This window comes from Castor canadensis, chromosome 16 (genome assembly GCF_047511655.1).
Source record: "Castor canadensis chromosome 16, mCasCan1.hap1v2, whole genome shotgun sequence".
Taxonomy (NCBI): domain Eukaryota; kingdom Metazoa; phylum Chordata; class Mammalia; order Rodentia; family Castoridae; genus Castor; species Castor canadensis.
The window spans coordinates 66,874,235-66,901,539 of record NC_133401.1 but is presented as its reverse complement, the minus strand read 5'-3'; the positions used below and the strand labels follow the sequence as shown (position 1 = coordinate 66,901,539).

General features: G+C 45.3%; 1 protein-coding gene and 1 long non-coding RNA gene across 2 annotated transcripts; one reads left to right on the top strand and one right to left on the bottom strand.

Moving 5' to 3' along the window:
- Window positions 1-1,214: 1,214 nt before the first annotated feature.
- Window positions 1,215-26,453, bottom strand: LOC141417964 (uncharacterized). Its single transcript, XR_012442563.1, has 2 exons — window positions 19,270-26,453; window positions 1,215-2,003 (listed from the first exon to the last, which is right to left on the bottom strand). It is a non-coding gene; the product is annotated as an uncharacterized lncRNA (long non-coding RNA).
- Window positions 8,122-8,636, top strand: Cby3 (chibby family member 3). The gene has a single exon (XM_020164221.2). It carries the CDS (start codon window positions 8,208-8,210, stop codon window positions 8,634-8,636), a length of 429 nt encoding a protein of 142 aa, XP_020019810.2. The 5' UTR covers window positions 8,122-8,207.
- Window positions 26,454-27,305: the final 852 nt, after the last annotated feature.

The window sequence follows — 27,305 nt, the reverse complement described above, 5'->3', positions numbered from 1 at the left end:
AGCCCTGTAATTCCTGCGCTCAGGAGGCTGAGGCAGGAGGATCACAAGTTTAAGATCAGCCTGGGCTACAGAGTACCCTTTGTCAAGACAACAACAAACAAATAAACAAAAAACAATGCCCAAACCATACTGCAAAAGGTCATGTCATAATTTCTTCGGGAGGAACCAGCCAGTTGAGAATCAAAATAATTAAATGAATTATAAGCCATCAAAAAATAGAAATTGTGCTGGCAGAGTGGCTCAAGTGGCTAAGAGCACCTGTGGCCTTGGGTTCAAATCCCAGTACCATCAAAAAAAAATGCTGCACACTGGTGGCAGCACACAGGTGGCTTGGCTTACACCTGTAATCCTAGCTACTCAGGAGGCAGAGGTTAGGAGGTTCAAAGCCAGCTCAGGCAAATAGTTCACAAACCCTATCTTGAAAAAACCCATCACAAAAAAGGGCTCATGGAGAGGCTCAAGGTGTGGCCCTGAGTTCAAACCTCAGTACCAAAAAAAAAAAAAAGAAAGACATTAAGTGGTAGAGTGTCTTTCTAGCAAGTGTGAGTACCTGAACTCAAACCCCAGTACCACCAAAAATAATAATTGAATAAAGGAGATTTCTTGTTTATAGTACAATGCTGGGAGGCAAGTGGCAAATAGGAAGTCAGTGCTGGAGCTGGAAAAACATCATTTTGTCACCATCATGTAAAGACTGGATCAAGCATCTACAGACATAGCTCAGTGGCAGAGTGATTGCCTAGCTTGCTCAAGAATGAAAGAATGGGGCTGGCAGACTGGCTCAAGTGCTAAGAGCACCTGCCTAGCAAGCATGAGGCCCTGAGTTCAAACCCTAGTACTGCCAATACACACACATGTATAAAAGAATGGAAGAAATAAAGATTGGAGCAGGCAAGAATCATTGAGGAATGCTAAATCTGGGGAGGTTTTGTTAAGGAACAGGATAGTTGCATGGTCCTGAAGTTGACATTAAGAGCCAATCTGTGGAGTTGTTGACTATACTGGGGTTGTGTAAGAGAATACATACTGAAGTATTTAGGGGTAACAGGCTATGATGTATATAAATGGTTCAGAAATAAGGCAAAGAGGGTGAAGTGCTGATGGTAGAGAAATCTGGATAGTGGGTATTCAGGTATTCTTTGTACAATTTTTAAGTTTACAACTTTTTAAAAGTTTAAAGTTCCAAACAAAAAAATTGAAAGGATAAGTCAGGCTTTCACAATTACCCAGAGTTTATTTTGGAAGTCAAAAGCCCAGAAGCTGATTCTGTTTTCTGCAGAATGCCTCAGGCTTTCATTGAAATAACAGGCACCTACCAGGGTAAAAAGAAATTAATCAGGATAAACCAAGCATAAATAGGCTAAAGATTAACCACCACATAATCTCATTTAAAAATGTATAAACATAAGCCCTCTATAAATTCATTCATTTACAAAAACTTACATATAAAACAAACCAGTTAACTTTCTTTCTTTTGGTGGGACTGGGGTTTGAACTCAGGGCTTTGCACTTGCAAAGCAGGAGCTCTATCACTTGAGCCATTCCTCTAATCCATTTTCCTCTGGTTATTTTGGAGATGGGGCCTCGGAACTATTTGCCCAGGACTGGCCTCCCGATCTCAGCCTCCCAAGTAGCTAGGATTACAGGTATGAGCCGCCAGCACCTGGCTCAAATTGCCATTTACATAGGACAACAAAAAACATTTCTGTCTTCTGAAAAATAAGTGCTGTGTGGCCTGTGATCTGGTCCAAGGCCTGCCAGGAGCAGACACTGTGGAGTTCAGTTGGCGAGTGCTGTGGTATGATGCAGATACTCAGTTCACCTTTCACTCTCACAAGACTGCAATCTTCCGTTCCCCAGAGGTGCTCAGGTGCTCAGGACTCCATGCCTGCCTCTCTGTCTCTCATTAGCCTCCAAGTTCAAAGCCAAATGTGGGCTCTGAAGTCCTGCAGCACATCCTGATTATGAAGCAGTTATCCAGAGCACAAGTATCAGATTTTTTTCTGAAATAAAATGACATTGAAACATTTTATTCATCTAGTACTTGCAGATTCTAAGGCACATCCACAGAACTAGTTTTAGGGAACACTGAGCTGGGGCAGTGTAGGTGCAGTGCAGGAGGGGGAGCAGGAGCAACTGCCATCCCTAGCCCATCAACCACTAGGAGAAAGATCAAAAGATGGGCCAAGGAGCAAAACCCTAAGTGAAATTAGTACAAAGTGGATGATAAGTTGGTGTTTCCTAAAAAGGCACCTTGCAACAAAGGGAGAGTAGGGCCAGGGGTATGGCTCAGGGGCAGAGCGCTTGCCTAAGCTGTGAGAGGCCCTGGGTTTGATCCCCAGCAGGAGAAGTGGAGGTGCAGAGTAAGATATGCTTCTCTTTTCATAATAGTTACTTTATGTCTTCTGTATTATTTGGAGTGAAACTTTTTATTTTTGCTGTATGGGACTTCAACCCAGGATCTTACCCCAGAGATAGGATCTCTGCCTCCTGAGTAGCTAGGATTATAGTGTGAACCACCAGTGCCTGGTTTATTTTTCATTTCTTGACGGCCTCCATCCTGATTTCCATAGTGGTTGTACTAGTTCACATTTCCCACCAACAGAGTGTGAGAGTTCCTCCTCCCAACCCAAAATCACTGATAGCCTTTGTTATTGTTTGCTTGCTGGATAATAACCATTCTGAATGGGATGAGAAGGAATCTCAGGGTAATTTTGGTCTGTATTTCCTTTTTGGCAAAGGATGTTAAACATTTATTTCTTCATGTATTTATCAGCCATTTGTACTTCTTCTGAGAACCGTATGTTTAATTAATTTGCCCATTTATTAATTGGATTATTTGTTCTTTTGCTTTTTTTTTTTTTTTTAGTTCTTTGTATATTCTGGATATAATCCATTATCTATTTAATAATTGTTGAAGATTTTCTTCCAATCTGTGTGATGTCTTTTGATTCTAGTAATTGTTTCCTTTGCTGTGCAGCTTTTTTGTTTGATGTAGTCCCATTTGCTTATTCTTGCTCTTATTTCCTGGGCAATTAGAGTCCTATTCAGAAAATAATGGCCATTGCATGTATCTTCTAGTGTTTTCCTGTAGTAGCTTCAAAGTTTCAGGACTTACATTAAGAGCTCTGATTAGCTTTGATTCATTTGGAGTTGATTTTTGTACAGGGTGAGAGATGACGGGTCTAGTTTCCATCTTCTGCATGTAGATAACCAGTTTCCCCAGCAACTATTTGTTTAAGAGGTTGTCTTTTTTCCATGTATGTTTTTGCTAGAGACATTGTTTTCTCTTATTTTGAATCTGAATTGTACAGTTTTCCTTAAATTTCCCCCAAAATCTAGGTCTAAGAGTTAATCTGAAAAATGGGAATTAACTATCATCTCTCTTTAAATTTTCCTCTTCAAATCATCAGATGAAGATTTCCTTAGAGCAGGGTGTAGTAGTACATATCTGTAGTCCCAGCACTCGATTGGTGGAGGCAGGAGGATTGAGGAGTAAGGCCAGTCTGGGCTACATATTGAGGCCCTATCTCAAATAACCAAGGAGTGAGGATGTAGCTCAGTGCTAGAGTGCTTACCTAGCATGTACAAGACCCTGGGTTCCATCCTCAGCATTGCCAAAGTAGGGGCAAGGAGGAGATTTGCTTGGGTTTTGTAGCTTTTCCCTTTTTTTTGGTAATCTTTGCAAATAAGGGAAATAGAAAGTTGTATACCATTCCTGGTAGTCACCCATGATTTGCCTGAAATATGGCTGTTAATGAAAATTTACCTTAAAAATACAGACAATTTGGACAAACAGGAAGAGAATGCATCTCTCACTGGTTTGGTTACAATTCCTGGACTCTAATTCTATGTCTTTCAGACAACCTTTGAGGGATGCAAGCATCCCAAGGGTAAGGGCTCTGAACAGCAAGACTGAGAGGTTATTTGTGGAAACTGACATTCTAATTCTAAAATTCATATGGAAATAGGATGGACCTAGAAATCAAAGCAGGCTGGGGATGTGGCTCAGTGGTAGAGAACTTGCCTAGCATGTGGAAGACCCTGGGAAGGAAGGAAGGAAGGAAGAAGGAAGGGAGGGGAGGGAGGGAGGGAGGGAGGGAGGAAGGGAGGAAGGAAGGAAGGAAAAGCAATAAGCAATCTTAAGGAATATTGTTGGAGCTGGGTGCCACTGGCTCACACCTGTAATCCCAGCTACTCAGCAGGCAGAGATTAGGAGGATCACATTTGAAGCCAACCCAAGTAAATAGTTTGAGAGACTCTTATAAGCTCTTGTAAGACTCTTATAAGAGTCTTATAATAAGGCTTTTATTATCAGCTACAATAATTGAAAAAAAATTATGGCACTAGTGCAAGAATAAAAAAGTCAGATGTTGTCAGGTGCCAGTGGCTCACGCCTGTAATTCTAGTTACTCAGGAGGCAGAGATCAGGAGGATTGAGGTTCATAAGCCAGTCTGAGGCAAACAGTTCAAGCAACCCTATCTCAAAAAAATGGCTGGCTCAAGATGTAGGCCCTGAGTTCAAACCCAAGCTGCCTTATGACTCAGCTATTCCATGCCTAGGTATTAATTCAAGAGAAATGAAAACATACATCCAAGCCAGGCATCGGGGCGCATGCCTGCAATCCCAGCACTTGGGATGCTGAAGCAGGAGGATCTCAAGCTCAAGGCATATCTGGGCTACACAGGGAGATCCCTATGTAGAAGAAAAGAAAAATGAGGAAAAAAGCAAGCACTCATATGTCCACAAAAGACTGGTTAGAGACATGTAATAGCTGCTTTACTTGTAATTGCTCCCAAACTGGAAGAACCCAGATTTTCATCAACAGGTAAATAGAAAAACAAATTGTGTGGAACACTATATACACATAAAATGGAAAGAATTGTTACCAAATGTGACAAGGATAAATCTTAAAATAATTATGCTTCAAGAAGAGGTATGGCTCAAGCATTAGTGTGTCTGCTTTGCAAGTGTGAAGTCTTAAATTATGCTTAAAGAAGCCAATGGGGACCCCCAAAAAAAGTACATACTGAATAATTCCATTTATATAAAATTCTCAAAAATGTACGCTATAGTGATGACAGCAGAGAAAAACATATGGACATAAAGGAGATCTTCGTCGTGATTTTGCAGATGTAACATAACATAATCAAAACATATCAGATTGTATATTATAAATATATGTAGTTTACTTTGCAATTATATCTCAGTAAAACTGTTAAAGAGTCAGGTACAGTGTGTGCTTATAGCTCCAAGCTATTCAAGAGGCTGAGGCAGGAAGATCACTTGAGTCCAGGAGTTCAAGGCCAGTCTAGACAACATAGGGAGACCCCATCTTGAAAAAAAAAGGAAAAAGAAAAATAACTAGTTACAGAAAAAATTGCCAGGTGGCACTGCCACCTGCTGTCATTCCTTGTCTCTCCTGGAGTTGGGTCTGACCCCTCTGACAGCCACGCAGACGGGTTAACTAGGACGCCCTGGGAAGGGGCCCTTGAGATCCAAAATGCCAAGTAGAGAGGATGGCAGTCAACTGGGTGGGTTTGGCAAATAGGGCTGGCTTCACTTCCTCCCATGGTCCCAAATATGGCACTTGTCCTTGCAACATGTCTGCCTCCTTCCTGCCTCTAGCCCCAAGATCTTCAACAGGCTGGGGTTTCATCATTCAGGTCCAAGCATGAGTGGTTAAGTGCCTTTTCCAAGCACCCTAAGTTAGTTCCTACCCCTCACTCTGTCCCAGAGTCACTTTCTGTATTTTCCTATTTTCTTCACTTCAGATATCACCATCAGATTCTTATCCATTTAGTAATTTGTATTTTAATTATCTTTTCTCTCCCTCCCTCCTCTATGCTGTCAGTACCCCACTCAGATCTTTATTACTGGTGGCACATGCATCCCATAAGAGCTTTGTCAGGTGATAACTAAAATGTGGAGAGGGAAGGGGGAGGGTGCAATATGTACTCTAGAGTTCCCCGTGGGATCAGATTGGAGTTAATTTCCACTAAAACCACACTCTTGCTTAGCTTGGTTTTTCCTCTGCCCTGCTTCCCTCACTCCCTTCTCCTGAGAGCACTTACATAACCTGAACAAGAATTTTCATCTTAAGCTGAAGGGAGTCTACCCAAGACACCTCATGTCAGCTTCCTGAGGAACTGCCCTGTTAACTCCCCATATTAAGTTTGTTTTTGGTTGCACCAACAAAATGCTTGAGGCTGTAGGAAAAAAATGCTTGAGGCTTTGTACTTCATATTTTAAAAGAGGTTTACTGAGCTTACAGTTTTGGAGGTCCAAGAACATTGTTTTGATATCTGCTGGCTCTAATGAGGTCTTTCAGGCTGCATCATATCATAGTAAATAAAGTATAATGGTGGGAGCACAGGGAGCGGCCAGTCTTACTCATTTTAATTTTTTTGTGGTACACGGGATTGAACTCAGAGCCTCACACATGGTAGCCAAGTGTTCTGCCACTTGAGCCATACCTCCAGCCGCAGTCATCATAATAACTTAGTCTTGGGGATGGAGGTGTGACTCTGCTTATGACTACTTCGCACCCCATTCCCCTGACAAGAATGACAGTTTAAGCTGGGCACAACCTACTCAGGAGATTGAGGCATTAGCCCAGGAATTGGAGACCAGCCTGGGCTACATAATGTGATCCTATCTCAACAACAACAAAAAAAGTTTATTGAAGGAACATTTTCATTTTCCTAGAACACAGTAAGTGCTCGATAAATTCACTACATAAATGCAGAGGAGAGCCTGGGGTCTGTATTATAGTTCAGCAGTCAGCACTTCTTGTATCCTGGGATGGTCTGGCCTGGAGGCATTGTGAGTCACAGCTAGTACACAGGAGGTTGTCATCGTGAGTCATAGCCAGTACACAGGAGCTTAGTGGTTCAGAGATGGGGCCAGGCTTGGGACAGCAGCTTGGCACCTCCACCACATCTTCCAGGTAGGCACACAAGTAGCGGATTGTTGGGGATGAGTTCTCTGGGGAGTTGCAACTCTTGAGTGTGGGCCTGGATGCTGGCTTCCAGAGACGGCCTCCCTGAACTAGGTGGAGTGGGAGAAGGCGGGTACCATCTAGTCTCTGCCCAGTTGTATGGGAGGAATTACTGTGGAATTAACAAAGGCACAGTGGAGAGAACCCTGCCCTGTTATTTCTCTCTTCACCCTCCATGGGCAGAAGAGGAATTAAAGACACCAATTTTCTCATATAGTAGAATTAGCATTTACCAGGGGTAGAAGAGAAGCAGGTAGAATGGACTTGTCTATCATCTGGACTTGAGATTCCTTGAGGGTGTGGCCAGCTTGACACAAAAGTCTAGAGTGTACATCCTTGTTCCTTGAACTCTAAGCATAGGTCTAGGCCAAGGGATAGGCCAGAATGTCATGAACCCCACTGGACTGTGATCTATGTACACATCTGTCTTCCCAGCTGGACCAGGAACACTTGGGGCAGTGAAAAGCTGTGTGCTGGTACCCGCTTCCCCCACACCCCCTTCAGTCTTCAGACCAAGGCTTGGCAGGGAGCAGGTGCCAGTGAATGAGAGCAAGAAAAGTTGTAGGCTTAGATCCTCTGCAGAGTCCATACCTAACCCTGGGTTGGGAATCCTTCAGCAGTTCCCTTACCCACAGAATGAATTCTATGTAACCTGCTGAGCTTGCCTGCATAGCACCTCAACGTGCCCAGGTCCACCCTTCCAGCCTCCTCTTCTGCTATTTCGTAGGACCCCGTCCAGCTACAGCCCTGAGAACAGGGTCCTAGTCCTACATCTGCATTTCTATACCCAGGAGCTGACACCCAAACAATAGTCTTTGGGGAGGATGGTGTACGTGAGATAGAGAGCAATAGTGCAGGGGTGGGCCAGTCCAAGGTCAAAGCCATTGCCCACCGGCCTCGCGGTTTGCAAGGCTCAACCTCCAGCGAGCAGGCTGCTCACCCGAACATTTGCTCCTCAGCAGTGCCACTGGCTCGCCTTCGTCATTCAGGACACCAGGGCTCCGGAGGCAAGGCCTGCGACCCTGCGGCGCCCCTCCTGCCACCTGCGCGCCTTCCGAGGCCCACCCATCGCTGGCCCTGGAGGCCTTCGAGTGTCTGGCTTCGAGTCACGCAAGCCGCCTGGGGGAGCAGCTGCGGCAATTCTGGGCTGACCACTTTTCGCGGCGATTCTCGCCACGGCGGCCGCCACTGCGCCGCATCTCCTCCATGTCCACCTTCTACCTGCTGGACCACCGCACGCGCCAGGCGGAGCTGGGCCTCAGCTACGGCGCGCCGCGCACGCGCCTCAGCGACGAGGCCTTCGTGTTCCGCGGAGGCCGGTGGGCCTCGGAGTGCCAGCTGACGCGGCCGCGGCCACCGCTGCCCTCGCCGGCCATCGCGAGCTGGAAGCCGCCGCAGGTGCACCGAGCCAAGAGTCAGGTGCTGTTGGAGGAGAACAACTACCTGAAGCTGCAGCAAGAGCTGCTCATGGATATGCTCACTGAGACCACGGCGCGCATGCGCCTGCTGGAGAAGAAGCTCGACCCCGAGGTCAGCCCGACGGCCGCGGCGCGCGCCTGGCAGAGGAAGATGCGCAAGCGCGAAGGCGCCGGCGGCGTGCTCATGATCCAGCCTCGCGCTCTGGAGTCGCGGTGACGCAAATAAAAACCCATGCCGCGCACGCGCGCTTCGCTCGTCCCGCGCACGCGCACTTCCGCCCTTCGCCAGCTGGGGCGCGATCGCTGGGGCGTCTAGGCTGCGCCGTGCGTGCGGGTGGCGGCGCGCCGTTAGGGGCTGACACTGTGTGGGGGTGGCTGATGACCCTGACCCGGCCCAGAGGTCCCGGGAGGGTCTGCGTGTGACACTCCGGGAAACCTGGCCTGCAGCTGACAGTCTCCTGGCGGGGTTGGGGCGGATTGCAGGTCATCCAAGAAAAGGAGGACGAAGTCCCCGAGGCACTTAAGTCCTCGAGGCTCTTAGGGAATGGGGAGCGAGGTGGGCAGAGCCCCAGGCTGTACTTTCCACTTGGTCCTCTGGGCCTCGGGGCGCAGGAGGGGTAGGGCCTAGGCATCCCTTAGAAATTGTGTTTTCTGTCCCTTAGCGAAGTTTTCTCGAAACTTCTCTAAGATGCCATCCCCCACCTGCCTGTGTGGCTTTTTGGAGAATCGTCTCTGTACTGTCCTCCTTTTATCTGTAGAAAATGTGTCTGACCTACGCTTTTTTTTTTAATTAGTTGCCAACATTTAAGATACCACATTAAAAATTCAAATTTGGAGATACTCCCCTAAAATAGCAGATTTGGCCGGGCGCGGTGGCTGTAATCCCAGCTGCCCGGGAGTGGGCGATTGGGAGGATAGTGGTTTGAAGCCAGCTGGGGAAAAAAAAAAGTCAACCAGACGGGACATGGTGGTGTCACTGTGATCCCAGCCATGGGGAAAGCATAGGTAGGAGGTCCTGGGGTGTATGCAAGGGAAGGAGACCCTATCAGAAAAATGACTAAAGCAAAAGGGCGGGAGGCATGGTTCAATTGGTAGAGCACTTGCGTGAGGCACTGAGTTCAAATCCCAGTACCGCCAAACTAATTTTTTAAATATTCTGAACAAAACACTAGAAAAAGCACAAAAGTAGCAGAAATGGGGAAAAATACTAAGTGAAGGAAAGTTAGATCCAAAGGGTACGTATTTATTCAATTTTTATAAAATATCCAGAAGAGGTAAATCCGTAAAGACATCTAATTAATGGTTACCAGGGATTGGGAGGGATTTACTAATAGGGCTTTCTTTTGGGGTGATGAAAAATGTTTTGGAATGACAACACTGTGAATGCTCTAAAAACCACCGAATCGTACACTTTAAAATGGTGAATTTTACCATATAAAAAGAAAGGATGGTATTTCACATACCCATAGCTCAAGCAGGAGAGCGCCTGTGTGAAGACGTTAAATGTGGTATGGCTAAATAGCAAAAATCATAAAGGTAGCCGGAAGCCTATACACGCTTGTAATCCTAGCTACTCAAGAGACAGAGTTCAGAAAGATGCAGGTTCGATGCTAGCCCCAGGCAAATAGTTTGTGAAGCACTATTTAAAAAAAAAAAAGGGCTGGTGAGGTGGCTCAAAGTACAGGCCCTGAGTTCAAACCCCAGTACCACAAAATAAATAAAGGTGATCCAAGAATGCTTAAAGTTTGGAGAATGTTGCTTTGAGTAGACTACATGAAAACAAGCACTATGGAAGAGAAAAGTCCCTGCCCAGACAGGTAGAGCCTCACAGCCTGCAGCAGCCCAGCAGGGTCCTGTTTGATTGGTCTTTCAAGTGATGCAAGGCCCGAATTAAATGGGGCTCGATATTTTGAGATATCTTTGTTCTTTCTGCTCTGGAATTTCACTCCCCTTCCTCTACCCCCTGCCCAGACAGGAAAGCATGAGAGCAAAGAGAAGAACAAAGTACTGTGCCTGGCACCTCCTGCAGCCCCAGACTCTGGGAATAGAGCTTTTTAATATTTTTTCCTTTCTCTGTTTTTATTAATATATTATATTAAAAATAATGGGTTTCGTTATGACACTTTCATTCATGTATTTAATTACTTTGATCACGTTCATTCCCCCCTCCCCCCAGTTGCCCTTTCTTGTCTCCATCCCTCTCCTCTGCTGGGGCATGGAGCTTGGTAAAAATATTTTTGGGCTTGGAGGAGCGTGATTAAAAGTCTGCACATTTGTCTACAGAAGAGGAAAGATGAAACAAGTGTGGGGATCCCAGTGGGGAAAAGTCCTCTCCTGATCCATCTGCCTTCCAGTGGCTCACTCCTTGGCTCCTGTTTGTAATTGCAGTCCCTGAAGTTGGAAGTTGCTTGGAGTCACCATCTCCGATGCCTCCCCTTACTGTTTTCTTTCTTTTTTTTCTTTTTTTTTTTTTTTTGCAGTAGTGGAGTTTGGACTCAGGGTCTACACCTTGAGCCACTCCTCCAGGCCCTTTTTTGTGATGGGTTTATTTGCAAGATAGGGTCTTCTAAACCATTTGCCTGGGTTGGCTCCAAACCAAGATCCTCCTAATCTCTGCCTCCTGAGTAGCTGGGATTACAGGTGTGAGCCTGTCTGGCTATATTAGCTTTGAAGCCCTCTCAGCCTTCAGCTTTTCTCGCCTCTCACTCATTCCAACATGCCCTCGTCAAGGATGGCGTTGACCTCTACGTTAAGTCCTTTGGCCAATTCTGTCCTCATCATGGCACAGCAGTAGCATTTCATATTTCATGCAGCTGACCTCCTCCTCTTGGAAACACACCATGCTTTTCTCTTTTCCTTTCCTTTTTTTTTTTTCCTCCTTGGTTCTGGTTATTGACCTGGGGTCTCTCACATGTTGAGCACATAGTCTACCACTGAGCTACACCCCAGCCCCGCTGCTCTTCTGATCCCCCACCTTTTTTTTTTTTTTTTAGTTTTTTTCCTGAGACACGGTCTCTATGTACCCTATGCTGGCCACATATAGGATTGGATTCTTCTGCTGCAGCCTCCTGAGTGCTGGGATTACAGGCATGCCCCACCATGTCTGGCCCTCTGATTTTCTTTAAGCCTTCTCAGGGTCTTGCTGACTTCTTCACTCACTTCTTCCAGAGATCTGCTTAAATGTCACCTCTTCAATGAGGTGTTCCCCAATCACTTATTTATAGCAGTATGCCTTCTCTCTAACTGCCCCACCCAACCAAACCAGCCAAACATATTCTTCCTGCTGCTTGTTTTCTGGCACTATCACCATTTGACATGTTCCATAGTTCATGTATTGTCAGTCTCCCCATCTAAAATGTCAACTCCACAGGGCTTTTTTTGTTTCCCTCTGTCATCATGTAAAAAAGTTCTTATTCTTATTAGGCCAGCTCCAAATATCTTTAGAATGAAAGGACCACAAGAGAGAGGCACCTGAATCCTAGGGGAGCAGACAGTACTCAGCCTTTGCCATTGTCATTGTTCTGGCCCCCTCAGAGGCAGAAAAGGTGGCAGGTGCTCTGGGAGCTGGTTACATCTGATCAGCCGGCAGCAACTACTGTGGATGGTCTATGTATGGTCAGTGCCTTTGTCAAGTGTCTTCTGTGGGTTCCTCTTTCGGCATCAGAGCCTACTCCTCAGTTCCCAGGGCATGCTCAACTCATGGGCACAGCCTGGTACTAAGAGTTAAGGCCATAGGGGGCAACCTCCTGCTAGTAGGGGACAGATGCCAAAAGACACTCCATTGAATTGTCCTACCTTGTGTCACTCTTCCCCTCTCACCTGGTTCCTGGGATCTACCAATAAATTACACCCAAGTTCTAGGGTCAAACTTTGTTTTTTAGGAACTCAAACTACGACAGCTAGTTCTGGATGTAGCCCTAGATCAGTGGGATAGGAATCTAGAATCCGATACTTATAATTCAGAAGGCAACAAAGAGGAGCTGTAGCTCAGTGGGGGAATGCTTGCCTGACTTACACAAGGTCCTGGGTTCTGTCCCTAGCACTGAAGCAAACACATACCCACACCACACTTCTTGTGCACTTGTGAATGTGGAGAGAAGAGAGTCCCAGCCACTTGTGCCCTTGCTGCACAAGGACAGCAGCAGTAGGGGACATTGGGTAAGGCCCAGAGCAGTGTGCATGACTCATGGGGAGCTCTCCTCTAAAGACTAAATTCACAGCCTTTGGAAGCAGATTCCAGAGTTGGAAGCAGCTCAACAATTAGTAGTGATGAGGTCAGGGCCGCCGCCCTCTGCACCTCAACCTCCCACCAGTACAGGTGCCAGTGGCCTAGGACTGTGACAAGGTTCAGTAAAAACAGCCAGAGATGAATGGAATTCAAGTCGTGAGCCCTTATGTGAGATATTTGGAACCAGAAGTGGTTCAGATCTTTGGGGTTTTTTAAAATTTTGGATTATATGCATATACACAACGAGCTATCTTAGTGAGGAGACCCAAGTCTAAACACCAGATTCATTTATATTTCATATACACCTTATGCTTATTGGCTGAAGGTAATTTTATACAATATTTTAAGTTACTTTGTTCATGAAACAATTTTCAAGGGATGTGTGTGTTAGTCAGCTTTTTACTGCTGTGACAAAAATACCCAGATTAAATTTGGGCCTGGTGGTTCACATCTATAATCCCAGCACTTGGGTGGCTGAGGCTGGAGGATCACAAGTTCAAGGCTAGCCTAGACTAATTAGTGAGACCTTGTCTCAAAACTCAGTTGCTTTGGGCCTGTGGCAGCAAAGCACATCGTGGCGGGAGTACGTGAAGGAAGAGATCTGTTCCTTCACAGAGGCAGCAAAGCAGAAAGAGAATGGGGCTGGCATCCTAATATCCCCTGTGGCAGCATACTTGCCAGTGACCTAACTTTCTTCCATTAAAAGTTCTACCTCTTTAAGTTTCTACTGCCTCCCAAATTGTCACAGGCGGGCAACCAAACATATAGGCCTTTTGGGGACCAAAGCAGTGTGAATTTTCCACTGATAGCATCATGCTGGCCTTCAAAACTTTCAGATTTTGTAATATTTTGGATTTCAGATTAGAGAGGCTGAACCTGTGTTAAAAGTACAAGAAACAGTTTTTTGGTTTTTTTTTTTGCATACTGGGGTTTGAACTCAGGGACTACATCTTGAGCCACTCCACTAGCCCTTTTTTTGTGATGGATTTTTTGAGACAGAATCTGGAGAACTATTTGCCTGGGCTGGCTTCGAAACTAGATCTTCCTGATCTCTGCCTCCTGAGTAGCTAGGATTACAAGCATTGAGACAGAGTCTTGTATATAGCTCAGGCTGAACTTGAACTTCTGATCCTCCTGCCTCTGCTTCCTGAGTACTGGCATTACAGTTATGCAGCACCACATCCAGCAGAACTTTTTTTTTTTTTAAGTTTATTACTTACAGTTCTGGAGACTAAGAAGTCTCCAGAAGATCAAGATGTAGGCAGATTGAGTGCCTGGCGAGGGCTGCTCTTTTGCTTCCAAGATTTAAGAAGCATATATGTGTTTGCAGTGCTGGGGATCAATCCCAAGGCCTTGCACATGCTGGATGCTAGGCATGCGCTCTACCACTGAGCTACGTGTTAGTCCTGAGAAGCACAACTCTCTCATTCATTTTTTTTTTGTGGTACTGGTGTTTGAACTCAGGGCCTTGCGCTTGCTAGACAAGAACTCTACCACTTGAGCCATGCCCCCTGCCCCAGAAGCACAACTCTTAAGAGGGAAAAGCAGACGCGTATCTGGCTAGAAAACAGAGCCTACAGATCTAGGGATAGAAATACTTGCAAGATGTATGTGGGATAAAAGGGCAGAGGCACAGGTGTGACTGCCAAGCCAGCACGTGCAGTGGTCCTGGGTCCCATGGAGGACCAATGCATTGGCCTAGGTCAGCCAGGCTTTTGTAGCAGTCCTGGGCTGTCTGAAGATAGCTGGGCCTGTTTTTCAGAAAGCCACATGCTTACTCTGTGTCCGGCCAGGGAGCAAAGCGTTCATAGCCTTGTCCTCATTTGGCTACTTCTCCTGTTCCAATCTTGCTTAGCTCTGATTGGCTTTTGAGGGTCACTAGAATCTGGCTCCTCCCTCTCCACCAGTTCCAATACTCAAGTGTTTCTTTCAATGTCCATATGATGCTCTTGAGGACATTCCTACCACTAATGCCTTCCCCTCCACCCACCCCCACCGCCCCTGGCTTGGATCAGTCTGGGAAACAGCTTTTTCATGTTCAGACACAGCTAACACAGGGACTAGGGACTGGAGGTGGAACTCAGTGGTAGGACACTTGCCTAGCAGGCACAAAGCCCTGGATTCCATCCCCACCACTGCAAATAAATTAGGAAAACAAGAGAGGGACTAACTAACACAGATGTCTGTGACCACGCTGTCCCATGTAGGGCAGGATGGACGGTGGCAAGGCCCAAAGGCTCACAAGAGTGGTCACCAGGCACTGTGCAAACAAGGAGGACCAAGCCGAGGCAGGATGGGAGCTGCAATGGGTTAAATCTGGCCATTTCCCAGCAGACCTCATTGCTGCAGGGTCAGGGGATGGGGCCTAGTGGGAGGTATTTGGCTCTCAAGAATACATGAATGCCACTCAGGGGAGCAAGTTCTCAATCTCCTGGGACTGGATTAGTTATCATGAGAGCTGGTTTTTATAAAGTAGGTTACCCTTCTACTTGGCCTGTTTTGCAGGAGCCTATTTTCCCTTTAGCTTTTCTATCATAAAGTGAGGTCCTCACCAGAAGGTGAGCAGGTGCCTGTGTCATAGCTTGGACTTTCAGAACCATGAGTGCAAATAAACTTCCTTTCTTTATTAATTACCCAGTCTTGGATGTTTTGTTATAGCAACAGAAAATAGAGTAAGGCAGGGGCCTGTGTGGAACCCTGGGGACAGGAGTGGCCTCAAAGCCTTGGCCTCTGGAGCCACAAAGCAGGAGCATTGGGCCCTGCCACCTTAGGAACAGCAGTGCCTACTGCTTTCTTATCCCCCCCAATATATTGAGCATAGAAAAAAATTAGTATATTTTATCTGGTTACAGAATTATAAGTTGACCTTTTGTGTGTGTGTGTGTGTGTGTGTGAGTGTGTGTGTGTACTTTCACTTGTTGCCACAGTACCTTCTGACAAGTCTGCCACCCTCCTGAAGCTGTTGAGGTTGTCTATTTGTCACTGGTTCTAAGGAAGTTGCTCATTTCCTTTTGGTGAAATTTTCTTCATATTTGCCATCCTTCTTGTTTGTTGAGCTTTGTGGTTTGGGGAGATTATAATTTTCACCAAATTAAGAAATTTTTTGGTGGCACTGAGGTTTGAACTCTGAGCTTCATCAAAGCAGGTACTCTAGTGCTTGAGCCACACCTCCAGTCCATTTTGCTCTGGTTATTTTGGAGATGGGGTGTCACGAACTATTTGCCTGAGCTGGCCTGGAACCACGATCTTCCTGATCTCAGCCTCCCAAGTAACTAGGATTACAGGCTCAATTTTGTGTGTGTGTGTGTGTGTGTGTGTGTGTGTGTGTGGTGCTGGGGATCAAACCCAGGGCCTCAACACATTCGAGGCAAGTATTTTACCACTGAGCTGTTCTCCCCAGACCTGCACATAAGAAAATTTAACAATGCCGTGTATCATCAAATTACTCAGTGTGTTTTCAACTAGTCCGTGTCTAATCTAGATGCAATCAGCCAGGACTGAGTCAAAGTAAGAAGCAGGGTCCTCTCTGTAGCCAACAGGATTCTGCTGTTCTCTGAATATGTGTCCTCCTCCCCAAATTTGTATGTCAAAATCCTCAGCCCCAAGGTGAAGAAGGTAATGGGGGGGTGGATGGTCCTTCGGGAAGTGAGTAGGTTAAGGCTGAAGCCCTCATGACTAGGATTAGTGCTTTTATAAAACCCTGAGGGGCTGGGGTACAGCTCAGTGGTAGGGTGCTTGCCTAGCAGGCACAAGGCCCCGGGTTTAATCCCGGGAACTCAAAAACAAACAAACAAAAAACAAAAACAAGAGCCCATCCATGAACTAGAAATGGGCCCTCACCAAACACTGAATCTGCTGGCACCTTGATCTCGGATTTCTGAGCAATTAAAACAGTGAGAAATACATTGCGGTATTGTTAAATTTTTATAGGTATAGTCAGGCCCTGATGGCTCACGCCTGTAATCCTAGTTACTCAGGAGGCAGAGATCAGGAGAATTGTGGTTCGAAGCCAGCTGGGAAAAATAGTTTGCAAGATGCTAGCTCAAAAAAAAAAAAAAGTCACAAAAATAGGGCTGGTGGAATGGTTCAAGGTGTAGGCCCTGAGTTCAAGCCCCAGTACAGGAAAAAAAAAAAATTGTAGGTACAACATATCAGTGTCTCTTAGAGATACAACCAGAATATTTACAGCTAAAATGACACGATATCTGAAACTCGCTTCCAAATAGTCTAAAATATGAGTGGAGGAATTGAGTGGGTGTATAGATGGCAAAGATTTGGTCACAAATTGTTAATTGTAGACACAGGGTGATGGGTACATTATAAAATTCTCTCTAATTTTGTACATGGTTAATATTTTCCATAACAAATTTTTTCTAAAGGAGAGAATAAAACAAAACTTGAATTTTCCTTGTAACCATTAAAGAGATTTAATTAGTAATTTAAAAACATCCTCACAAAGAACACCAAGCCCAGATGGCTTCATAGGCAAGTCCTACTAAATTATGCAGGAACGCATTAGTCCAACCATAAAAGAACAAATTCTTCTGGAAAACAGAAAAGGAAACAACACTCCTCAACTCACATCCAAAGTAACCTTGATAGCCAAACCAGGCTTTGGGGGAAAAGAATGTCACAGTCACCCTTATCATGAAGAATTGAATTGGAGGGATGGCAGAGTGGCGCAAATGGTAGAGCACCTGCCTGGCCAGCACAAGGCCCTGAGTTCAAACCTCATGCCTCTTAAAAAAAAAAAAAAGAATTGGAATTCAGTAACAGAGATAAATGCAAAAATCCCTACCAATTATTAGCAAATAAAATTCAACTTAGTACAGTGTATTAAAATGGCAATTTGTCATCCTCAATTTGAGTTTATCTTAGGAATACAAAGATGATCAGTATAAGAAAATCTATAAATATGACATACCACATAAAGAGATTAAAGGAAAAAACACATGGTAATCTTAAATACAGAAAAATCATTTGATAAAAATCAAGAAGAGAAAGGACTCTCCAACTAGATAGACTATATTCTCCAAAAACGACAATCATTATTTTAAAAAACCTTGTAAGTATTATGTATCTTACTCTCTCATCCTTTTCTTTTTGGGGGGGAGTACCAGGGTTTGAACTCAGGGTCTTGCACTTAGGGGTGCTCTACCCCTTGAGTCAGCCACCAACCCTTTTTGTGTTGGTTATTTATGTATTTGTGTATTTTTTGTTGTACCGGGATCTGAACTCAGGGCCTCATGCTTGCTAGGCAGGTACTCCACCACTTGAGCCATTCCTTTCTGTGTCTGGCTTATTTCACTTAGCATAATGATCTCCAGTCATCCTTGACCCAAATGACAGGATTTTGTTCTTTTTAATGGCCGAATACTATTCTGTATGCATATTTAATATATATATATACACACATTTGCTTATCCATTCATCTGTTGATTGACACCAGAGTTGCTTCCACCTTTTGGCTATTATGAATATTGCTGCTTTGAATATTTATGTACACATACCTTTTTAATACTCTGCTTCCATTTCTTTTCTTTTTTTTTTTTTTTTGGCCGAACTGAGCTTTGAACTCAGGGTCTACACCTTGAGCCACTCCACCAGCCCCATTTTGTGAAGGGTTTTTTGAAATAGGGTCTTGACAACTATTTGTCCAGGGCTGGCTTCAAATCGTGATCCTCCTAATCTCTGCCTCCTGAGTAGCTAAGATTACAGGTGTGAGCCACCAGCACCTGGTTCAAAATAATCATATAATTAATGCGAGTCTTCCTAGCAAAACTTGTTTTATAATAAAATGTTGAATATCTCCTGCAATTTATTGCATATGGAATGGAAGTGAAATATAGGATGTCCCTAAGAATAACCACTGTATAACACAAATTATTTCCCTTAAATGTCCTGTGGCTGACTGGAAGTGGGCGGGGGGCATGGAGAGAAAGAATATCACACTGCAGAGCCATAGTCCAGAAGAGATCCAAATTCAAATTTCTCAGCACAGTTTCTACTGAACGCATGTCGCTTTTGCACCATTGTAAAGTTAAAAAAATTGTAAGTGGATGGGATTGGGGGAGGTAGCTCAGTGGTACAGCACTTGCCTAGCCCTGGGTTCCATCCCTAGGACTGAAAAAGAGGAGGAGGAGGAGGAGGAATCCTAAGTGGAACTACCCTAAGTAAGTTGAGGACCTTCTGTGTTTTAGCCCTCACTTGGTGACCAGTCTGTGCAGGTGTCTGCCAGCTATGCCCAGGTGCCACTGGACGGAATCTCCCTTAAGACCTGCGCTGGAGGAGGGGATCAGGAGCCAGCAGATAAATGCCTCGTCTCCTGCCCCAGTAGGATGGTTCTGTGACAATTTCACAGAGTGCCCCAAAATGTCCTTGAGACTCAGCAGCCAACACCAAGGGCAGCCCACGTTGGTAAGGTGCAGTCACGTGGTCTAACTCCTCTCCTGGTCATTTCCTGTGACCTTGGCTCCTAAGCTCCTAAATCAGCTCCACACAGAAGCCTGCGGAGTCAGATGAGCCCACAGAGTGTGCACTTGATTAAAATAACACACGCCTATAAACACGTATGTTTAGTATCTAAAGAGCAAGGTGTCAACTGAAAAACAGAAGTTCTTACCATGCCTTGATGCAATGCCACAGAGATATTTTTCAACCAACGCACAAAGACTGCGCTTCTCCGGGGCTCCCACCTCTCCCGGTCCAGCCTGCTCCTGGGTTCGGGCGGGAGCGCGGGATCTGGCGCCCCCTGCTGGCCACAGAGGTCAGAGCGGTTTCCAGCTTCGGAAGGGGTGGCTTCTTCCTTTTTCTGGCACCTAAGGCGGCTTGGAAGTTCTGGACCCCTCCTTCTCCTCCTCTCCCTACTCTTCCTCTTTCTGTCTCGACAGCGGCCTAGTGCTTCTCTATGTCCAACGCTGGGACGTGGCGACCAACTTCTTTGTTAGAGATTGCAACTCCCCTGTTCCTTTTGGCCAGGTGCCCTCGGCTCTCAGACTGCAGTGGTGGAAGGGGCACTAGATTTGGACGTAATCTGAAGTTCACTTCCACGCTGTCCACTCGCTGGAGCGCTGACTGCACCCTCTAGGCTTGTTTCTTGGAGATTTAGGATTGCTAGGAGACGGTAAAGCACCCAGCAACGCAGTCTGGCCTTGAAATAGTCCTTGAAGTCAATCTGCACGCTGACCTTGGTACCCCTCCTCCTGTCCCCCGTTCTCCCCCGCCCCCCAGCCCGCAGCTGTCTCTCCCCACGGCGGTTCATCCTGTTCAATTGGAAGGTACTCCTGATCTACTCACTCCCCTACCAGTCCTGTGATTTTTGTCCTGCCTTTGGACCTGACAGTGGGCTTCAGTTTATCTTTCCTACTTGCCCAGGGTCTTACCTTACTCACACTCCTTGACTCAGTAAAAACTCAGCTCTAAAATAATGGTTTGTGGCCTGGTGCCTGTGGCTCATGCCTCTAATCCTAGCTACTCAAGAGGCAGAGATCAGAAGGATCGGGGTTCAAAGCCAGTCCAGGCAAATAGTTCACAAGACTGTAGCTCCAAAATACCTAACACAAAAAAAAAAGGGTTGGAGGAGTAGCTCAGTCTGTGAGAGCATGTGCCTAGCAAGAGTGAGGCCCTGAGTTCAAACTCCAGTATTGCCAAAAAAAAAAAAAAAAAGATTTAATGAGATTTGTCAAACCCAGGGCCAAAAGATTAGGTTTAGTCATTTGACAGACAGTCCCAAATGGGAACAACCTAGGAGGAAGGGTGTGGAAGGTGAGAAAGGCAAGGGCTTTAGTGTAGTTTGGGTGTCATTGACTAGGCCAGCCTCTCTGGGGACATTGCCATCATTTCTTGATGGATTGATTGGGTCAATATTGACCATTGTAAATAGTTCAAAGGCTAAATGGCATCTAACAAGACTACCACATTTGATTTTTACTTCGAGAGGGCATTTCCTCTTTAATGTGTACATATGAATAAAGGTGACAATCCACCTAGGGTGCTCATTCATATTGTTTAGTGGTATTTCCAGTTCTTCTTCTGGGCCTATGGGAAGGTTTAATTTCTTGGCCTCTTGAAAAAAGGTGTGGCCATGTGACTTATTTGGTTAATGAACTGTTGACAGACAGTAATGGTCACTTTGGGACAAAAACCCTCTAAACTCTGCAGTGATGGCTCCTGATGGTGAAGCAGTGAGAAATAAAGTTTATCGTGTTAAGCCACTGAGGCGTGGGGTTGTTACTGCCGCAGTCCTACCCCATCCTGAAATAAATCAGGGTGCAGTGTGTGCATCCTTTATCTGAAATGCTTGGGACCAGCAATATTTCAGATATTTTTTCTGGTTTTGAAATATTGGCGTACACATAATGAGATGTCTTGGGCGGTGGGACCCGTCTTCCTGTCTTTCCTTTTTTTTTTTTTTTTTTTTTTGTAGGACTGAGGTTGAATGAACCCAGGGCTTTGTGCTTGCAAAGTAGGCACTCCATCACTTGAAACAGACCTCCAGTTCATTTTTGCACTTACTATTTTTGGAGATGGGGTATCTCAAGAACTATTTCCCTGGGCTGGCCTAGAACCAGGGTCCTCCTGATCTCAGCCTCCCAGGTAGCTAGGATTACAGGCGTGAACTACCAGCTCCTGACTCAGAATTTATTTCCTGGATGGCAGAAGGCAGGTGAAAGTACCCTCCAATCAAGGCTGGCATGCCCCATTTTCATGTTGAGCTGAAGATTGTGTGGGCTTATCTGCTCTGGCACAGAGGGCTGTATCTTAACTGTTTAGTAGGACCAACCTGTTTCTCTTTATTGTGCTCTCTCTGCCCAAAGTTACAGGCTATAGTGGACTCTCCTGGGTTTTTGTTCATTGCACACTGTTTTGATAATGAAACAGATGGTAGGGACCTACCTCTCCCTGGGATACTGAGGCAGGAGTTAAGCTTTGTTAGAACGCTACTGAATACTGTTATTGTTAATGATAAACCTTTATTATAAGCACCCCATTTATTTTTTCCTTTAAGTGTTAATATGTTGGGTGATATGACTCCCTAATTGACAGCTGTTAGACCCTTCTCTGGGGTCCCAGCTGCCTTGAGCAAAGGGCTGCCAGCCAGGCAGCCAGACTACCCTCACACCAGCCCTGGCTGCTTTGAACACTCCTTTGAGGAAGCTACATGATAACCACAGCTTACTGCTGAAGTACAATCTGCCTGCTGCAGGCAGTGGCCCAGAAGACAGCCTGCACTGGACTTTTTGCCATCACAATCCTGGATGAGTGCTAGATGACCCTGTAGCCATTTCCACCCAGGACAGAGGGGGCGCACTTGTCCTGATGGCTCAGCAGAAGACCTGTGATTGGGGTAAACACAGTCCTTCATTTGCATAAGAGACTGTGCCACGATTGTTACACCCCCTTTATGGCTATGTAAGCAGGCTGCTTGGCTCACTTTGTGAGTTGGTTGGGAGACACCCTCCTGTGTTGTCTCCTGGTGTTGGAACATTATGTTCAATAGAGACTTCTCTCAGGTGGTCTTTCTTGCCCACTTTTGATTTTCATCAATAGTAGAGCAGCTGAGCTGGTAAATGAAGAAAAGAGAAGCAGCGGTGGAGACAGCTGGATCCATCCCCAAGGGACAGGAGGTGGCTCTCTCCCCAGTGGGAGCCATTAGCAGGAGTGGAATTGGGGCTGACACTGATTGACTGGGGCTGCCCTTGGCATAGGAGCAGAGTTAACACTGGTGGCTGATTGGGTCTGTAGCAGCAGTAGCGACAGAGAGTAGCTGCAGCAAGAGTAAAAGGCAACAGCAGGGTCAGCAGTGACTGGGTTCACTCTGAGAGAAGGTGTCCTTATCCTGGTTCAGAGATAAATCCTGAATTGTCTAAGCCAGTCATTGTAAAGTCTCCTTCCCTCGTCTTGGTTGCCCGAGGATGTGTGTGTGTGTGTGTGTGTGTGTGTGTGTGTGTGAATCAAATCCAGGGCCTTAGGCAGGCTGAACACATGCTCCACCACTGAGTTACATCCCCAGCTCTAGTCCTAACTGTCCTTGATAAAAATGTTAGCAGGACTGGTGGAAAGGCTCAAATGGTACAGTGCCTGCCTAACAAGTACAAGGCCCTGAGTTCAAATTCCAGTACCACGAAAATAAAAATAAAATATTAGCAAATCAAACCCAAGATTAAAAAAAATCTTTAGCATAAATTGATTGTATAAAGAGGTCTCATTGTGAAATTTATGCATATGCATACAGTGTACTTTGATCAAACTCACTCCATCTACATTACTTTTTTTTGGTGGCACTCAGGGCTTTAAGCTTACTAGACCGGCACTCTACCACTTCACTTGAGCCACTTCTCCAGCCAGGCCCAAATCACTTTGGATTTATGGGTTTTTTTTTTTTTTTTTTTTTTTGGTGGCACTGGGGTTTGAACTCAGGGCTTTATGCTTGGTAGGCAGGCACTCTACCACTTGAGCCTCTCCACCAGCCCTTCTCTACATTACTCTTAACCCCTTTTTCTCCTCCCCCCTTTAAAAAAAATTTCTAGTGGATTTCAATGTGCTATTTCATACATATATACACATATACATATGGTTTAACTTCACTCATACTCACCTCCTCCTTCCCCCTCCCCCTTCAAATCCAAGCTTAAACATGAAGCTGTGGTGACCAAACAGGATTTATCATAGGAGTGCAAAGTCCTGTTGCTATGGTTTGAGTGTGTCCCCGAAGGTTCATGTGTTGGGGACTTAATCCTCAGTGCAACAGTATTGAGAGGTGTACCTGTAAAAGGATTCGGTCCTGTGAACTCTGCCCTCAGGAATGGATTAAAGTTATCTCAGAAGTGGGTTCATTATTGAGAAAGTAGGTCTCATAAATTCATAATTTTCATAAATTACCCAGTTTGTACTATTCTGTTACAGTAATACAAGGCAAGCTTAGACAGCTATCTTACTTAATATTTCAAAAGTCACCGAATCCCTGAAAGCCAGGTGACAGATCTATACCCTCTTCTTCAAAATATTAATGCTAGCCGGGCACCAGTGGCTCACACCTGTAATCCTAGCTACTCAGGAGGCAGAGATCAGGAGGATCTCAATTTGAAGCCTGCCCAGAGAGAGTTCTTGAAGCCCTATCTCGAAAAAGCCCATCACAGAAAAGGGGTGGTCTACAAGGTGTAGACCCTGAGTTCAAAACCCCAGTACTGCAAAAAAAAAAAAAAATTAATGCTAACTACCGATTTAATTTTATTTATTAATTTTTTTGGCAGTACTAGGGCTTGAACTCAGGTCCTCAAGCTTAGATATGCGTTCTACCACTTAAGCCTGTTAGTCCTTTTTAAATATTGTTTGCATTGTGTATTTTTGAGATAGGGTCTTGAGGACTATTTGCCCAGACTGGCTTTGAACCAAAATCCTCCTGATCTCTATCTCCTGAGTAGCTAGGATTACAGGCATGAGCCACTGGAGCTCGGCTCTAATTACAGATCTAGAACATATTTTCCAGTAGGTTTCAGAATGCAGAATTTTCTGGATTTTAGGATTTTTCTTTTCTATCTCTTTTTTTGTGTGTGTGGTATTGGGGCTCTACCACTTCAGCCAGGCCTTCAACCCAGGAAAAAAATTTAAACATCCCCGGGGGATCTAGGGCAACAGCCTAGATCATGCACAGCAATTAATGGTTCTGTAGCAAAAATTTAGAATATTTTCACCAGTAAAGACGAGTCAAAATTGCACAGACCCTCACATGATTTCACAGGATAGGTTTTTTTGTTTTTTGTTTTGTGGTGCTGGGGTTTGAACTCAGGGCCTACACCCTGAGCCACTCCACCAGCCCTTTTTTGTGCAGGGTTTTTTCGAGAACTATTTGCCCAGGCTGGCTTCGCACCTTGATCTTCCTGATCTCTGCCTCCTGAGTAGCTAGGATTGCAGGTGTGAGCCACCAGCGCCAGGCTCAGATTAAGGTTTTGCTGCTTAAGTGAATTGACCCCTAATTTCCAAAATGAAAAAAAAAACTTTCTGCTTTTCAGAACTTTATGAATTTTGAATTGGGGTAGGGACTTGAACATGAGTTCTTCTTTGCCAGCCAATGCCTACTGTTGCTTTAATCTGCATCTCTGAATACCTGTGAGGTTGAACCATTGTTTGTAAGCTTTAGGCTACTTACATATCTACTTAGTTTCTTACTGGCCTTTGGTCTTTTTAAAAATTTGCAGATAGTATTGCATATTAGGGATTTTGACTTGGTGCCTCCATATTTTTTATGAATATTTTCAGCCTATTGTAAGCTTCTACATTTTCTTATTATATCTTTCTGCCTAAACTTAATGTGTAGTCAAATGTAGCCGCCTTTTTTTTTTTTTAGCTACTTGTTTTCCAGATTTGCTTAAGGGGGATTCTTTTTTGTTTATTTGTTTTGTATTATTGCCACCCTAGTTTATATAAATATCTTCTTTTTCCTTCTTTTATTGTTTTAATTGTTTTCTTTTAAAATGTTTATTGTGAATCTTTAAAATGTCAAAAAGGCATTTTGGTGTTTTGCGTTGGTTTAGGGCTGAGTTTTTTGTTTTCTTTTTCTTGTAGCCCAGGCTGCCCTTGAACTCCTGATTCTTCTGCCTTATCCTCTTTGCCTTGATGATTACCAGTGGCAGGGCTGAATTTTTCAAACATGACCCTATTGACATTTGGGGTCATGTGATTCTCTCTCTCATTTTTTGTTGCATTTAGAGGGACTGGGGTTTGAGCTCAGGGCTTCATACTTGTAAAGGAGGTGCTCTACTGCTTGAGCCTCACCTCTATTTCATTTCATTCTGGTTATTTTGGAGATGAAATGTCATGATCTATTTGCCGGGGCTGGCCTTGATCCTCTGGGTCTCAGCCTTGAGAGGGTAGCTGGGATTACAGGCCTGAGTCACTGGTACCAGCTAGCACTCTGTCTTCTCTCTCCAGGGTCAAGCTATGTGGCCCACGCTGACATTGAACTCTTGATCTCCCTGTCTCAGCCTCCTGAGTTGTGGGATTACAGGCGGGGCTGCTTGTGCATGGTAGAATGCTTAGCAGCATCGCTGGCAGCTGGTCTCTATGCATCACATGCCAATAGTACCCCTCATTTGTGGCATTACTTTTCCAGTGACATTTACCTTAAAGAGATAAACCCTCCCCATCTCCCAATTGAGGACAACTAGGTTACAGTCCAGCTTTTGTGGATTTTTTTCCCCTATGAAGATGGCCAACTGTGCCAGCACTGTCCAGTTCTTCAATGAGCATGCCGTTTTGGCCGGGCCCTGGTGGCTCATAACCTGTAATTCTAGCTACTTGGGAGGCTGAGATCGGGAGGATTAAGGTTCAAGGCCAGCCCAGGCAAATAGTTCTTGAGTCCCCACCTTCACATCAGCCACAGCAAAATGGACTGCAGGCATGGCTCAAATGTGCTTTTCAAAGCAAAGCCCTGAGTTTAAACCCCAGTCCCACCAAAAAAAAAAAAAAAAGTTAAAATGATAAATTTTTATTTTTGTATATTTTATCACAACCAAAAAATATTTTAAAATCTAAGGAATGTGCCTTGTGCTGGTGGCTCACCTCTGTAACCTTAGCTACTCAGGAGGCAGCGATCAGGAGGATTGCAGTTCGAAGCCAACCGGGGCAAATAGTTCTTGAGACCCTATCTCAAAATGACCCTTCACAAAAAAAGTCTGCTGGAGTGGCTTGAGGTGTAGACCCTGAATTCAAACCTCGGTATCGGAAAAAAAAAAAAAAAAAGTCTAAGGCACGAATGTTCGGCTCAGCCTAAAGAAGACGCGCTGAGTGAACTGTAGAGGGCGACAGTCCCCTCGGTTCCAGTCGCCCGCAGGCCCCGCCCCCCGGGAGTGCCCGCCCCTGAGGCGCGGAGGCTCCGCCCCCGGAGGCGGGGCCGCGGGCCGCCTTTGTCTCCAGCGGGCAAGGCGTCTGCGTCCCCATTGACGGGTTTAAATGCTTACGGAGCCGCCGCTGGGCGTCGGAAGAGCTATTCTATTTAAAACAAGAAAGGGGCACTGGGAAAGACACACCCCCTGGAGGAGCAGACCACACAGCTAGGGACTGGGGTGACCTCGTCTCTGAGCTCTAACCCTGTGCCACCGCCGCGATCTTCCCGGCTCTCTCTTGCTTTATGGAGAGCAGGGTCTCCAGAGGGTGCCAGACGTGAGGATGGGGACCAAAGCTCCATTCCCAGTCCGGCTTTCTGACGATCTTTATCTCAGGACTGTTTTTTGCGGTCTTGGGGCTTGAACTCAGGGCCTACACCTTGAGCCACTCCACCAGCCCTTTTTTGTGATGTGTGTTTTCGAGAACTAGTTGCCCAGGCTGGCTTAGAACAGCGATCCTCCTGGATCTCTGCCTCCTGAGTCTCTAGGAATACAGGGGTGAGCCACCAGCGCCCAGCTTATCTCAAGATTTTAAAGTTATATCTACATGTGTTCAGTATCAAAACGATCACAAATACTAAGAAGAAGAAAAAAAAAAGCAATCCACCCACGCTCCCACCTGAAAGGTAGTCTCTGAATATTCTGGACTGCATCTTTTGCAGATACGTTTTTCTGTGTATGGGGGCACTTAGACGTCTCAGAAAACTGAGTGCTGCTGTGCTGTCTTGTATATTGCTTTTTTCAATCCAGGAAGACTGTAAACATCTTCCCAGTC